This window comes from Schistocerca cancellata, chromosome 2 (assembly GCF_023864275.1).
Source record: "Schistocerca cancellata isolate TAMUIC-IGC-003103 chromosome 2, iqSchCanc2.1, whole genome shotgun sequence".
NCBI classification, from domain to species: domain Eukaryota; kingdom Metazoa; phylum Arthropoda; class Insecta; order Orthoptera; family Acrididae; genus Schistocerca; species Schistocerca cancellata.
The window spans coordinates 1,068,343,679-1,068,359,190 of record NC_064627.1 but is presented as its reverse complement, the minus strand read 5'-3'; the positions used below and the strand labels follow the sequence as shown (position 1 = coordinate 1,068,359,190).

The window sequence follows — 15,512 nt, the reverse complement described above, 5'->3', positions numbered from 1 at the left end:
AACTGCAGTTTCCCTGAATTCATTTGTAGTTGAAACTGAACTGATTTTAAAATTGGACAAATACTCAACAATAATATACATTTCTGCACGAGACGGTAAAAGTTTAGATAAATGGGAGTGGTGCACTTAAGTGTTTCGGATAGCTATATTCTCAGTGCTCATCGTAAGTGGGCGTGTCAACCGCTGGTTCTATGCAGCCAATAAGACAGCAGCGAACAGACCACAGTTCAGAAGCAAGAGACATAGGAATTTTGTCTCACTCTTATGCCAATATAGAAGTGAAATCTGCTATGTGTTCAGAGAAAAAACAAGTATGTTTTCATACTCCATCCTAACCATTACTCTAACTCACAATATACTCATAAGAAATAGCCAAGTATTTGTGACAACCAAGATCATAAAGTTCATTGCTGCTCACGTCTCTTACTGGTTAGCCGAAACTATGATCCCAGATAGCGATTCCATTGGTGATGATTAAAAATAATGATGTCTCAAATGACTGCCTTAGTAAGCTAAAATGGAAATGAAGATAAAAATTAATGTAAACGATTTATTTTTGTTTATTTCATTTTACCAAAATGTAGCCCAGAAAATTGGAAGACATCTGTAGTCTTCCCTATAGACAAGAAAGGTGACAAAATGGACTGCACCAACTACAGAGGTATCACTCTTCCAAATGTCTGCTATAATATCTTTTCCAGCTGTATATACTTGATAGAGTACCGGCATTTACAGAAGAAGTGAATGTTGAATATCAAGGTGGGTTAAAAAAAGGCCGTTAGACAAAATCTGTGTAGTGAGACAGCTCTCTGAGAAGATGTGAGAATATGGCAAAGACCTTCTTGTGCTCTTCAGGGATTTTAAAAAGGCATATGACTACATTCACAAAAAGAGCCTGCTGAATTGCCTAATGAAGTTTGGAATACCCAAGACTCTGCTCAGCCTAGGTTGAGTGTGTCACATTGATTCAAAAGTCATAAGTGAAGCATGGGAACCAAGTTACAGAGAGCTTGAACATAAAACACAGGATTGAGACAAGGCGATGGTGTGTCACTTAACAAGTGTTCCTCAAAGCAGTTTAGACTGTTTGAACTTCAGTGACTGAGGAGATATTAATGATAACCTGACCCAGTTGTGATTATATAGTGATCTCATGACTAGTGTCTGTAGCCATTCATTTTTTCCACTTGCCAACAGCTACATGTCAATAACAAGATGGCTTGAAACTTGTACTTTGAGCAAAGGAAGTGGATTTTAAAGTGTTTTTGCAAGTGTGAAAATATGGAAAAAGTGCAGAGATGGTGGTGGGCAGAGTCTGATACTGCATCACATATAACAATAACGAAATTACACAACAAATTTGAGAGGGAAGGAAGTGTATGTGACCTGAAGAAAGGATGGTGTGGCAGGAATAAATCAGTAGCAGATGAAAGAAGGATGGATGCAGTGGTAAAAGCTTTTACAAGATCCACAGCAAGCAACACATGAATTAGGTTTAATCAAATCAAGTGTTCACCATATTTCAGAGCAAGCAAACTCGGAACCCTACATTCACAGGATGCTTCACATGATGCATGAGGATGATCCAGACAGTTGCCTCAAATTTTTTGAATGGGCTTTTGATAACGAACAGTTGACTTACATTGTTTGGACTGATGACATGATGTTTACGCTGGATGGAAACATCAGTCACCCTAAGTGTGTATAGTGGCAAGAGATAATCCTCATGGAGGAATGAGCTGTGACTCATCCTGGGTTATCAATGTGGTGGTTGTGTAAATAACCTTATCATGTTGCAGGAACGAATTCTACTAACTGTTCACCAAATGTACTGAGGTGAAAATTTGGCCAATTGGGATGGGTTGAGTTTCCACCCAAATCTCCAACTCTTACACTGTTAGACTTGTACCTGTGGGCAGCTCTGAAAGACATTGTCTATGCCAAACAGTCACGTACACTGGATGACATGAAAGAGGCAATTGTGACTGCCTGTGAATCCATTCCGGTAGCAACCATAACACGGGTGTTGATCCATTGCACAGTGTTGCATATGCTGTATTGCTGCCCATATGGGACATTTTGAACAATGTCAACACTAAAGCATCATCAGTAATGTCTGTGTGACTTAAATATTAATAATTTTTATTTTTATTTGAGTTTTTAAAGTTCTAACCATGCAAAGCCCATTGTGGGGCACCCTATATTCAACCTGGTCCTGAAAAAGGTAATGAGAGAAGCTTTCCTTAAGAATTTTGAAAGGATCGAGTTAAGAAAATCACAAATCTTGCATTTGCTGATGATGTGACCCTGTTGTACAAATCTAAGCAAGAACTGATATGGATGAGTGACAGTGTGGAGGTGGCAGCAAGCAAGATCAGTCCCCTTATGAATGAATCAAAGACTGGGTATCAAGTGTTGAGTACCATTCCTGTTCAAGAGACCCACTCCAGCCACTTGTAGTCAGAACACAATTCTACTAAAGGGTTCGTAGTTTTAAGTATTTGAGGTAAGCTTTTGTCTCTATCTTGTTTATGATGATCCATTCACTAAGCTGTTCATAGTAATTTACCTATATCCCTATTTTCTCATTTGTTATTTGTCCTCCTACTCTTACATTACTCTGATTTGAATTTCTGTGGATAACCTTATACTTATCTGACCAAAAGCCCTGTTCTTCCTGCTACTGTACTCACTAATTCCCACTGCATCCAACTTCAACCTAAGCATTTCTCTTTTCAAATTTTCTAGCCCATATACTAGGTCAAAGGAACTAACATTCCACACTTCAAACTGTAGAATACCAGTTTTGGTTATTCTGATGACATCATCATCCTGATTAGTGCCTCCCAAAAATCTGAATTAACCACTATTTTGCCTCTGCAATATTTTACACAGAAGGATGTGATCGTCATTAGACCATACTATACAGATGTATTTCCTCAGGAAATATAATGTCACAAGTTTCCCGTTGCTTTCATTTATCCACAGAGACAACATAAGAAGGACATGTTGACTAACATTACAAGGCTAGATCAGGCAACCATCCAGACTGTTACTTAAGTATTCATTAAATCAAAGCTTTATTGTGACATTACATGCCTCATACAATGAATGTATTGAATGTATACTGACTAAATTAATCTAAAGTTGTTATATAAATGAAATGATGACTCAGAACAAATTCCCTCAAGTGCCACAAATCTACTAGACAGTTTAGAAGACTGGTTACAACCAAATGGATTGAAACTGATTAATGGAAAAACACATTTACTATAGTTTAAAAATGAAAACTCAAAGGTAAATGAAGCTCATGTTAATCATAGAAACCAAGATCTGAGAGAAGAAGGCTATGTTAAGTTTTTAGGAATTCATTTGAATCAAAATTTATTATGGTCTTCACATAGAAAGTACTTAACAAATAAATTAAACAGCCTGACCTTTGCAATGAAGATTCTGTCATATTCAGCTAGCATGGAGGTGAGAGAAGTAGTTTACCAGAGTTATTTTGAGTCATTTACAAGGTGTGGAATTATTTTTTGGAGTAACACAAGCAAAATGATTATAATATTAAAATTAGAAAAATCAATAGTTAGAAATATGTGTAATGGAAAACCAAAATAATCCTGTCACTGTTAAGAAATTTTAGAATATAAAATGACCCCTGTTTTTGCATCTATGAACTGATTACTTTGTATGCAGTAACCCTAAGTTCCTCATAGACAATAATTTTAAACATCAGTGCAGCATTAGGTACAGGGGGAATTTCAAGCTTCCCATTCATAGATTAAAGTTATATGCAAAACCCCAGAATACATGGGCATGTAAATTTGCAATATTCTAAAAAAGAAACAAGTCCACAATGTGGAGGTAGGGTTACTAAAACAAAAACTATGAAAGTTGCTAATGCAGACATGCTATTATTTCTAGAAGACTTTCTGAATGAGAATGTGAAAATCTGAGCAAGAACGCGAATGGTTGATAATTAAGCTTAACTGTTTTAAGTCAGATAAATGACTGTAATAATTATATATTTTTTATATTAATGCCTATATTATATACTGTTTCTTTAATACCATTGAATTGTATTTGCAGTGTTAATGAGTCCCGTGCACATTAAATCTATGATTTAACTTTGTATGTTATGGGACAGTAAAAATTCTGATTCTGGAATCAAGGCTTGTTATACACTGTGAACTGCATAATGGCATATACTTAAAGATATATTTATTTAGGTATTATTGCACAAGACACTATGTACTACATTTTCTGCCCCAAATAGAAATTTTGGTTGTTTCTTCCAGATCAGCATTCAGTACTGTTAAAGCTAGGCAATCCACTTTGTAATTTTTTCCCCTCAATTTTCTATATTAACCTCTGAATGTCTCTGTGGGATTCCTTCTGGAATGCTCATTACATTTGACTTAAAATATATACTAAAGATAGTTGCTAGTCAGGTTTGTTCAAAGACAATATTATGTTTTTAAAGTTCAGGTGACAACCTATTTCTGTTTCATTCTTGGTTTTGCATTTTAAGGCATCTCACAAAGCTGTATGATTCTCTTGCGAGACTCAAATTCTGTCAAGAAGATGGCAAAAATACCAAGTATGCAGAAGGAATGTTTGCTAAGGATGGAGAATATGTTGAGTTCAATGGACAGTGTGACTGTTCAGGCAAGGTTGGTATTTTTCTTGTGAATCCATATTATACAGATTTAAAAATCAGTTGGAGAGTCTTGGCATAATCTTATCTGAAGTTACTTTTATATAAATATCTATAGTTTGAAAACAGCTTGTTTTCTTAGCTTTAATTTTAGTAGTGCTGAACAGTACCTCAACATCAAATTTGATCCTAAGTTAAACAGTTGACAAAATCTATAAAAAAAGAGATAAAGATATAGAGTAGTGATTGACTCAGTTACTATCGCATTTATTTTTTATTTATTTATATATTTTGTGACAGCAAGAACAACATTGGAGACATTCCAAGAGCAACAAAATGACACAAAAGCTGGCCAAGGATATTTCAGGGATACCAAAAAGTTCACTCATTGCTTTCATATGGCATCATATTTTGGGGTAATTCATCAATGAGGAATAAAGTACTTATTGCACAAAAGCATGTAATCAGAATAATAGCTGGAGTCCACCCAAGATCATCCTGCAGACATTTATTTAAGGATCTAGGGATATTCACAGTAGCTTCTCAGTATATATACTCTCTTATGAAATTTGTTATTAACAACCAAACCCAATTCAAAAGTAATAGCAGTGTGCATAACTACAATACTAGGAGAAAGGATGATCTTCACTATTCAAGATTAAATCTAACTTTGGCACAGAAAGGGGTGAATTATACTGGCACAAAAGTCTTTGGTCACTTACCAAATAGTATCAAAAGCCTGACAGATAACCAACAAGTATTTAAGAAGAAATTAAAAGAATTTCTGAATGACAACTCCTTCTACTCCATAGAGGAATTTTTAGATATAAATTAAGAAAAAAAATATTAAAATAAATAATAAAAATAATAAAAAAACACAAAAAAATAAAAAGTTGATATATTAACTTAAGTATGTTGTTAAATTAAATTAATTATGTCATGTATTGGAAACTTTGACTCGTTCCACATCATTACGAAATATCGTATTCATGATCCATGGAACTAGTATTAATCTAATCTAATCTTAATCTAATCTGCTGTATATGAAGTTGTGCCAAGTATTTGAGATATCAGATGATCTTGACACAGTTTATATCATATGTGTTGTCAGCCAATGAAGAACATGTCTAAATAAACACTGCAAAGGCACATTACATTTGTAGAGATTTTACAAAATGGGTTGTGTATTATAATATTTGAGGTAGAGGCAACTGAAACTAAAGAAAATGTCCATCCAAAAGGACTGAATAAAGACATAACCAAAGGAATCAGTCACAAAAAAAATCTGTTTGGATGACATAACTCAAACTTGAATTCCATTTGAACAATGTTTATTAGTGTCAGTCAACTCTGCATTGTATAAATCTTTCATAACATTACTCATTCCTAATATTGTGTGCCATTAAATTAAATTTGAAAACAGTCTTTTGTCTGAGCTTGCCCGTGGCTTACTGAAGTCAGACATGTTTGTTTGTCGTGCCTGCTATGAAGCATTGTTGGTGTCAGTGATTCTATTTCATTCAAACATGCAAAGCAACTGTACCCTTACAGTTGTTATGGTACTGTCCACCACTACTTTGTTTCAGTGACTACCATTAGTTAACATTCTAAAATTTATAATGTTCACCTTTACTACCCTGCAATACCGGCAGATGCTAGTATGTTGCATGGTACACAGCAAAAAACTCACTTGTAATCCCCAACAATCTCTTGTAATTGTCTCAAACTCTTCTGCTGCATATTATAATTGGAAAAACGTGCTGTAATATATGCATTTGACAGTGGGTGTAGAATTACTCTCTCAGTAACTTTGTCAGTTGAATTTAATAATACAATTAGCATATTCTTCTATTAATGTAAAGTGGCCTGCAGTCTTTACCGTCATAATTATGAACATCATTCTCATGAAAGGTGTAGAAGTGGCAGTTACTTACAGTATTTCACACAGTTTAAAGCCCACAAAAGCACTATATTGCTTATTTAAACTGTTTCCTGCAGCCTAGGTTGCTATATTAAAAACACAAACCACTACCTTCACTGGCTCTCAACCATCATTGCCCTATTACCATTTGGCACTGTTGACACTGCCCCTCTGCACACCAAAAGTCCACATGCCCATGGTCACTGTCTCTCCTAATGTCCTTCCATCTCTAAACCCACCACTTCATACCTTGTGCACCTAACTAACTACATAATCATATGTAACTACCTCTTTTTAGAGAGGAAGATAAACAAATAAATCCACTGCATGGCCATGAGCACCCTCTCCTATGCCAACCTGCTTATGGGTCATCTTGATGAAACCTTCCTAAGCACCCAAAATCCCAATCCTCCTCTCTAGTCCAGATTCATTTATGATACCTTCATGATGTGCACTCAGGGATGCGATACCTAAAATTCTGCACACTTTATTATCTATCTTTTTTATCTGGTGCTCCTCAGCACAACGTGGCATTTTCTGGAGGTCGGCCTCCATCTCAGTAAGGGCACTATCTGAACCTCAGTCCACATCAAGCCAACTAACCATCAAACAATGGAAAGGCCATGGTCCACTGAGTCTTCACAGCTTCTGTTCTGTTACCACAACGCGCCCTGCTCATCATTGTTGATGCCACCTCCCTCTACACTAATATCCCCAGTGCCCATGGCCTTACTGTTATTGAACACTACCTTTACCAATGCTCGACTGACTCCAGACCTACAACTTCCTTCCTGACCACCATGACCCACAATTACTTCTCCTTTGAAGGAATCGCTTACAGTGGTTCAGATTTATTGATGGCATCTTCATGATCTGGATTGAGGATGAGAACACCCTATCCACATTACCCAGAACCTCAACGCCTTCTCCCCCATTCACCTCACCTGGTCACCGTCAACCAAACAAATAACCTTCTTTGATGTTGACCGCTGCCTGAAGGATGAGTACATCAGTACCTCCATCCATGTCATACCTACCACCACCAGTAATACATCACTGTGACAGCTGCCACCCATTCCATACCAAGAAGTGCATTCCATATCACCTAGCCACTTGTGGTCATTACACCTGTAGTGACAAGCAGTTCCTCTCTAACTTTACCATGGGACTCACTGAGGCCTTCACAGACAGATATCACTCAACCAGCCTTGTATGGGAACAGATATCTCCTGCCTCGTCTCTCCAGTCATCTACCACCTCCCACATACCCGCCACCTGGCCACAGAGGGGAATTCTCCTCATGACTCAAAACCACCCAGATCTGGAGCAATCACATTCTCTGCCAGGGTTTCGACTACCTCTCGTTGTACCCTGAAATGAGGAATGTCCTACCCACAATCCTTCCCACCCCTCCACAGTGGCATTCCCTTGCCCACTGAACCTATGCAGTATCCTTGTCCATCCCCACTTCACCTCTGTTGCCAACCCCTTGCCTCATGGTTCACATCCCTGCAATAGACCCAGACTGCAAGACCTGTCCCATCGTTCTACCACCACTTACTCTATTCTGGTCAGAGGCAAAACCTATCCCATCAAAGGAAGGGGAACAAGTTGCTTGTCCACATGGATGGCCATCGACAAGCTGTGGTCAAGACACAGTTGGACCACAACAGTTGCTGAACATGCTGCCCAACACAATGTGCTTCACTTCGGTGACTGCTTCATAACTTGTGTCATCTCGGTCCTTACTATCAACATGAGATTTTCTGAATTGCACAGTAAGGAACTTTCCCCGTATAATATCGTAAAAAAACTACTGGCTGCTGCATCCAGCAGCCCTACCCTGTCCCCACTGCATCCCTGGATGCTCCCACAAGCAACACTACACCTTCCCACACCTCTATACTGCTCCCCTTCCCTGTCACAGCTTTCTCCTTACCCCTATCACCCACATACTGCTTTTCCATCAGGTACTGTTGCTATGTGCAGTATAGCCTCAGGGACCAGAGGCAATGGTAATGTGTGTGAGTAGTGTTTGTGTTTTCTTTTGAAGTCGATCTTGTATCCAAAACTTCATATGTATAGAATCTTTTTGTTGCGCCTGTCTGCAACTCAGTGTCTCCTCAACATGATGTATAGCAGTCGAGTCTTTCCCTAATATTATCATTATTCCATACTTTATTTTCCAAAGGAATGAAAGTCCAGTATTAAATGTTATTTAACAATTGAGTGAGCTGTTATAGCAGTTAAGACGTTGCTTTCATATTCTGGAGGATTGTGGTTTAAAACCCCATCTGGCAATCCAGATTTAGATTTTTCCCTGATTTTCTTAAGTAACTCAATTAAAATACCACAATTGTTCCTAGGAGAAGAGCATGGTCAATTTCATTCCTCATCCTTGGCCAACCAAAGCATATGAGTCATGTGATTATGATCTATAATAGCTTTGGCTTCGACAAGACATTGAACCGTAGTTTTCTTTCCTTTCCATTAATTAACATGTTGTATTTTGAATTAACAGAACTTCAATAAACTGTATCTATTCATTTTATTTTAAAACATAGTAAATTTTGTGTGTTTCTTCCCATTATTACAAAGAGTGACGAGTCTTATAGTCTCATTAAAGCTTATATCACCATGAGGAGGATTTTCTGAAAGTGATACATTAGTGTTGCTATTACATTTGCCTTGTCGAGCCAGCTGCTTTGCCATCCTCTGGCCTTTAAATTTATTTTGTCAAGCTCTAGCCTGACTGTCATATGAATGTAAACTCTCAAACAAGAAACAAACGAAACTTTATTGCTTTGTGCGGAAATGGGAAGTATTAATATGTAGTTGCCTGGAGAAAGTTTACAATATGTAGAATCTTCCCTGAGAAACAAGTCTAAATCTATATGTTATTTAGTCCATAACCAAGTAACTCAACAGGAATATATCTCTGACTACAAGACTAAGAATAAGCACATTAAGCATATGGTCTACACTTGACCAGCACGACACTGCACCAGGAGAGTTCGGTCGCTACACTAGTCCCCTTGTAGAAAGCGGAGAGCCGTCCAGGAAATTACTGGGAAATGCATGCATTGTCCTGATCATTGGTAGTACTTCCTGGAAAACATACGCAAGTTTGGTTGAGACAACAGAGGGCTTGTCATTCTGCATCTACATCTACATGATTAGTCTGCTATTCATAACTAAGTGTCTGGCAGAGGGTTCAATGAACCACCTTGAAGCTGTCTCTACTGTTCCACTCTCAAACGGCATGGGGGAAAAACGAGCACTTAAATTTTTCTGTGTGAGCCCTGATTTCTCTTATTTTATTGTGATGATCATTTCTCCCTATATAGGTATGTTCCAACAGAATGTTTTCACAATCGGAGGAGAAAACTGGTGATTGAAATTTCATGAGAAGATCCCGTTGCAGTGAAAAACGCCTTTGTTTTAATGATTGCCACTCCAATTCATGTATCATGTCTGTGGCACTATCTCCACTATTTCACAATAATACAAAATGAGCTGACCTTCTTTGAACTCTTTTGATGTCATCTGTCAGTCCCACCTGATGCGGATCGCACACTGCACAGCAATATTCCAGAATATGATGGACAAGCGTGGTGTAAGCAGTCTCTTTAGTAGATCTGCTGCACCTTCTGAGTGTACTGCCAATGAATTGCAGTCTTTGATTTGCTCTACCGACAACATTATCTACATGATCGTTCCAATTTAGGTTACTTGTAATTGTAACCTCTAAGTAATTAGTTGAATTTACAGCCTTCACATTTGTGCGACTTATCGCATAGTCAAAATTTAGCAGATTTCTTTTAGTACTCATGTGAATAACTTCACGCTTTCCTTTATTCAGGGCCAATTGCCACTTTTCGCACCACACAGATATCTTATCTAAATCATTTTGCAATTCGTTTTGATCATCTGACAGCTTTACAAGGTGGTAAATGACAGCATCATCTGCAAATAATCTAAGAGGGCTACTCAGATTGTCTCCTATGTCATTAATATAGATCAGGAACAATAGAGGGCCTGTAACACTTCCTTGGGGAACGCCAGATATTACTTCTGTTTTACTCAATGACTTTCCATCTATTACAATGAACTGTGACCTTTCTGACAGGAAATCACTAATCCAGTCGTACAACTGAGGCGATATTCCATAGGCATGCAGTTTGATTAGAAGATGCTTGTGAGGAACAGTGTCAAAAGCCTTCTGGAAATCTAAAAATATGGAATCAGTTTGACATCCCCTGTCGATAGTACTCATTGCTTCATGAGTGTTTCACAAGAACGATATTTCCTGAATTCGTGCTGACTATGTGTCAATAAATCATTTTCTTCAGGGTAATTCATAATGTTTGAATACAGTATATGTTCCAAAACTCTACTGCAAATCGACTTTAGTGATATGGGCCTGTAATCCAGTGGATTAGTCCTGTTGCTCTTTTTGGGTATTGGTGTGAATTGAGCAATTTTCCACTCTTTAGGTACAGAACTTTCCGCGAGCGAGTGGTTGTATATAATTGCTAGACACTCTGAAACGAACCTGAGTGGCATACAATCTGGACCGGAGGACTTGCCTTTATTAAGTGATTTAAGCTGCTTTGCTACACCAAGGATATGTACTTGTATGTTTCTCATCTTCGCAGTTGTTCTTGAGTGGAATTCAGGAATATTTACTTCGTCTTCTTTGGTGAAGGAGTTTCAGAAACCCGTGTTTAATAACTCCGCTTTAGTGCCACTATCATCAGTGACCTCACTGTTGTTATCACTCAGTGAAGGTATTGACCGCATCTTGCCATTGGTGTGCTTTATGTATTACCAGAATCTCTTTGGGTTTTCTGCCAGATTCTGAGACAGTGTTTCATTGTGGAAATTATTAAAAGTATCTCACATTGAATTATGCCCTATATTTTGAACTTCTGTAAAACACTGCCATCTTAGGGATTTTGTGTTCTTTTAAATTTGACATTCTTTTTTTGGTGCTTCTGCAACAGCGATCTGATCCATTTTATGTACCATGGGGGATCAGTACCATCACTTACTAATTTATATGGTATGTATCTCTCAATTGCTGTTGATACTATTTCTTTGAAATCATTCCACATCTTTTCTGCTCTTACATGATCAGATCGGAATGAGTGGAGACTGTTTCTTAAAAAGGCATTAAGAGTGCTGTTATCAGCTTTTTTAAATAGGTGTACTTAGCATGTCTTTATGATGGTTGTGGGTTTTATGATATTCAGTCTAGCAGCAACTGCCTTGTGGTCGCTAATCTCTTTATTCGTCACAATACTCACTATTTGTCCAGGATTATTTGTTGCTAAGAGGTTAAGCATGCTTTTGCAACCATTTACATGTCGAGTGGGCTCATGAACTAATTGTTCAAAATAATTTTCTGTGAAAGCATTCAGTACAATTTCGGATGACATTTTATGCCTGCTGCCAGCTTTAAACGTATGATTTTTCCAGCATATCGAGTTTAGATTGAAGTCACCACTGGTATAATTATATGAGTGAGGTACCTATTTGAAATGAGACTCAAGTTTTCTTTGAACTTTTCAGCAACTATATCTTCAGAGCTAGAGGTTCGGTAAAATGATCCAATTAATAGTTTAATTCTATTGTCAGGTATAACCTCTACCATTACTATTTCACAGGGACTACTATTTCAATTTCACTACAAGGCAAACTACTTCTGACAACAATAAAACTCCACCAACACACTGTATTTAATTTATCCTTTCTGAACACTGTTAGATCATTTGAAAAAATTTCAGCTGAACTTATTTCCGGCTTTAGCCGTCTTTCTGTACCTATAACTATTTGAGCTTCAGTGCTTTCTATTACGGCTTGGAACTCTGGTCCTTTCCCAAACCAGCTATGACAATTTACAACTACAATACCAATTGTTTCTACAACTACCTTACTGTGTTTTACCTCCTCCTTTTAGACGGACACCCTTTCTGTGGTTTCCTGAGACCCTCTAACCTAAAAAATCACCCAGTCTCTTCCACAAAGCCCACCCATTCACTAACATGTCCAGAGTGCGTGCTCCTCGATGTGGAACTCTGTGTGGACTTGAGTATCGTGGGTGAAGTGAGGGTCTGACTCCATCTGTACGACATGACATGTGATTATGTTTCTAGGTGGCAATGTACATAATGGGGAGGCGTATCATGTCTCAAAGCTTGGCAAGGGCAGTTTCCCTCAATTGATGAACAAAATCACAATGGTTGTGATCAGAAAGCTGGAAGGACTATGCATCTACAAACTTCCGTGGATGTTGCAGTACTTTGTCATAAACTAGTTCCACTGATGGAGAATATAAGTCAGACTTGTAACAGAGAACAGTGCCGTATCATTACTTGCCTTGGTCAGATGCTTGTGCCTCAGCAGATTGAGTTAAATTGATGGTGCTTGAGGTGCTACTGACATGGGAAAGACAGTCAGCTACTACGTTGTCAGTTCCCAAAATGTCTTTGATGTCCACACTGAACTGCATGATAAACACCATTTAGCCATGTTGGTGAAGGGAGCAGTTGTTATTGTTTTGCCAGAATGCATAAGTGAGTTTTTTGTGATCCATAAAACTAATAACAACTGCTTTCAGTTGTGGACAACAGTAATTGATATCCTCATATAAAGCAAAAACTTCTCTGTTATATGCACTCCACTTCTGCTGTGAAGCTAGTGGCTTCCACACAACATCATGGAACTGTTGCAGTGCCACACAGTTAGCTATTTGGCTTACGTCAATAACTAGTGTGAGGGTTGCATCTACTTCAGAGTGAGTGAGAAGTGGTGCATCTGCTATGCTTTGTTTTGCTGCTTTGAAGGCAAAGCTCATGGCATCTGTCCACTGAATCTGTGAGTTACACTTGATTTTTGGACCAGTGGGTGCTGTAGTCAACAGTATTTTTAACTTGGCTGAGCATAGCAGAAGTCAGCAGTAGAAGTAGAGCAAGCCAAGGAAGTGGCGTGTTCTTTAGCAGTATTTGTTCGAGCAATTTGTAAAATAGATTCCCCTTTTTCAAGTAGTGGTAGAAACTCGTTGATGAAATCTGGTGTCCTAGAAAGCTGAATTGTTGTGCTCAGCCCTACACCATAATCTTCTAAACACTTGAAAACTTCCATTAAGTGCTGTTTATGCTGCTCCGTTGTGGATGAAAAAACAAGAATGTCATCCAAATGGAAAGGAAGACCTTGCACTACCAAATCAATGAGTCATTTCCATTATTGCATAGCAGTCCATGGTCCCAATATCTTAAAAAGGCTGGGAGATGAGGGCTGTCTTTGGTATATCTTCATTCACATTGGGATCTGAGTAAATGCCTTAGCACAATCAAGGAACTTAATTTGGTTGCACCACATAATGTGTAATTATAATCTAGTAATAAAGGCCCTGGTTAATGATTTAGTACTGTTCGAGAATTGTGTGCACAACAGTCCCCCCATGGATGCCACAGGCCACCCTTTTTTGGCACAAGATGCTAGGGATACTGGATGGACAAATAATTCCTTCCTTAAGCATGGTGTTAAATTCTGCCTTTGCAATGGCTAAGTGGTCAGGAGCTGAGCATCTGGTCTACATGAGAGAGGGCATTCTTTAGTGGTTTAAATATCGTGTACTGTGTTGTGACATACCTCTTTTGGTACTCCAAGTGGTCGCATCCAGGCTGGAAATTGCTACAGTTCAGAAAAGTCTGAACTGTACTACTTTCCTTAAACCTCTCCAGTCCAATCCCTTCACCCCTCTTTCTTCCTCTTTAACTCTTCTGCAAGAAGAAGGAGCCATTGGCTCCAATAGCTTGTTAAACCCTTTTGTGTATGTGTACCCCTGCCACAACTTGGTGAGTACATTTTTTATCTGTCAATTTACACTATATTATCAATAATTGATTATTTTTGTAAATATTTTCTTAAAAATTCTCATCCTATGGCACTTCCTTAGGGGTTGAATTTCCAGAAACACTGAAACATGTTTTTTATTTTATTTTTAACTTAGAAGTCACCTACCAATTGTCACAATGTAGCCTTATAAGTCCTTGAGTAGTTCTTTAGTGACTATTTATTTTCAGAAAGTTTTCATCCACTATTTTACTCCCTTAGTGGTTGAATTCCCAAAAATGCTGAAACAAGTCCTAACTTCAAAATTCCCCTAAAAGCAACATGCTTTCAAAAACCTTTCATTCCCTATTTCACCCCCTTAGGAGTGGAATTTTGAACAATCCCTTCTTAAATGGTGCTTACAGTATAAGATCCACACCCTTTCCAAACTTCAAGTTTCTATCCTTAGTGGTTTGGCCTGGGCAGTGGTGAGTCAGTGAATCAGTCTGACCCTTTTTCACTTGCTTACAAGTTGAATTTCCAAAAACAGTGAAACATAAATGTTATAACCTTTAATTCACTAATAAATTGTGTGGATATACAAACGTAGAAACAATAGTGGGTTTCATGCTATCAACTCCGTATCTGTCACTCAACTGCCGTGCTGTGACATGCGGCCGGCGCCGTTCATAGCCAGGTGGCGCTCCCGTGCTCAGCCGAGCTGCGGAGCGCCTCTATCGCCGTGTTTGCGTACTGACATAGCGGCACTTTTAGATCTCGTGGCACTGTCACAACACTTTTCCCCCCCTTGAAAAAAAAGACACTCACTTCCTTGGAGACACGGACAGTGCAGAGACATCCATGGCCTCTTGGGAGTCCCCGAGAAGATCCCGCGGAGAAACACGAGAATATGGTCGAAAATGTCCAGGACGGAAGCTTGTGCGTGGAACATGCCTCCTGGACGAGATGATGGGTGAAAACTCCGGAGCAGCATCCATAGGTGTCGTGGACTTGGGGGTGTGCTCCAGCGAGATGCGTCCCGGAGAAGGCGGCATCGCGCCTGGGGCCGGTTCCGGCGTACTCGGAAGCGGC

The 15,512-nt window shown here is 38.6% G+C and overlaps 1 protein-coding gene across 1 annotated transcript in view; it reads left to right on the top strand.

Annotated features, from left to right (window-relative positions):
* LOC126161033 (dynein beta chain, ciliary-like) overlaps nucleotides 1–15,512 on the top strand; it is a 784,705-nt gene that overhangs the window by 492,894 nt on the left and 276,299 nt on the right. Inside the window, exon 34 of the mRNA XM_049916954.1 lies at nucleotides 4,535–4,676. Within this exon, the coding sequence (XP_049772911.1) occupies nucleotides 4,535–4,676 (142 nt within the window). The remainder of the gene's footprint in view (nucleotides 1–4,534; nucleotides 4,677–15,512) is intronic.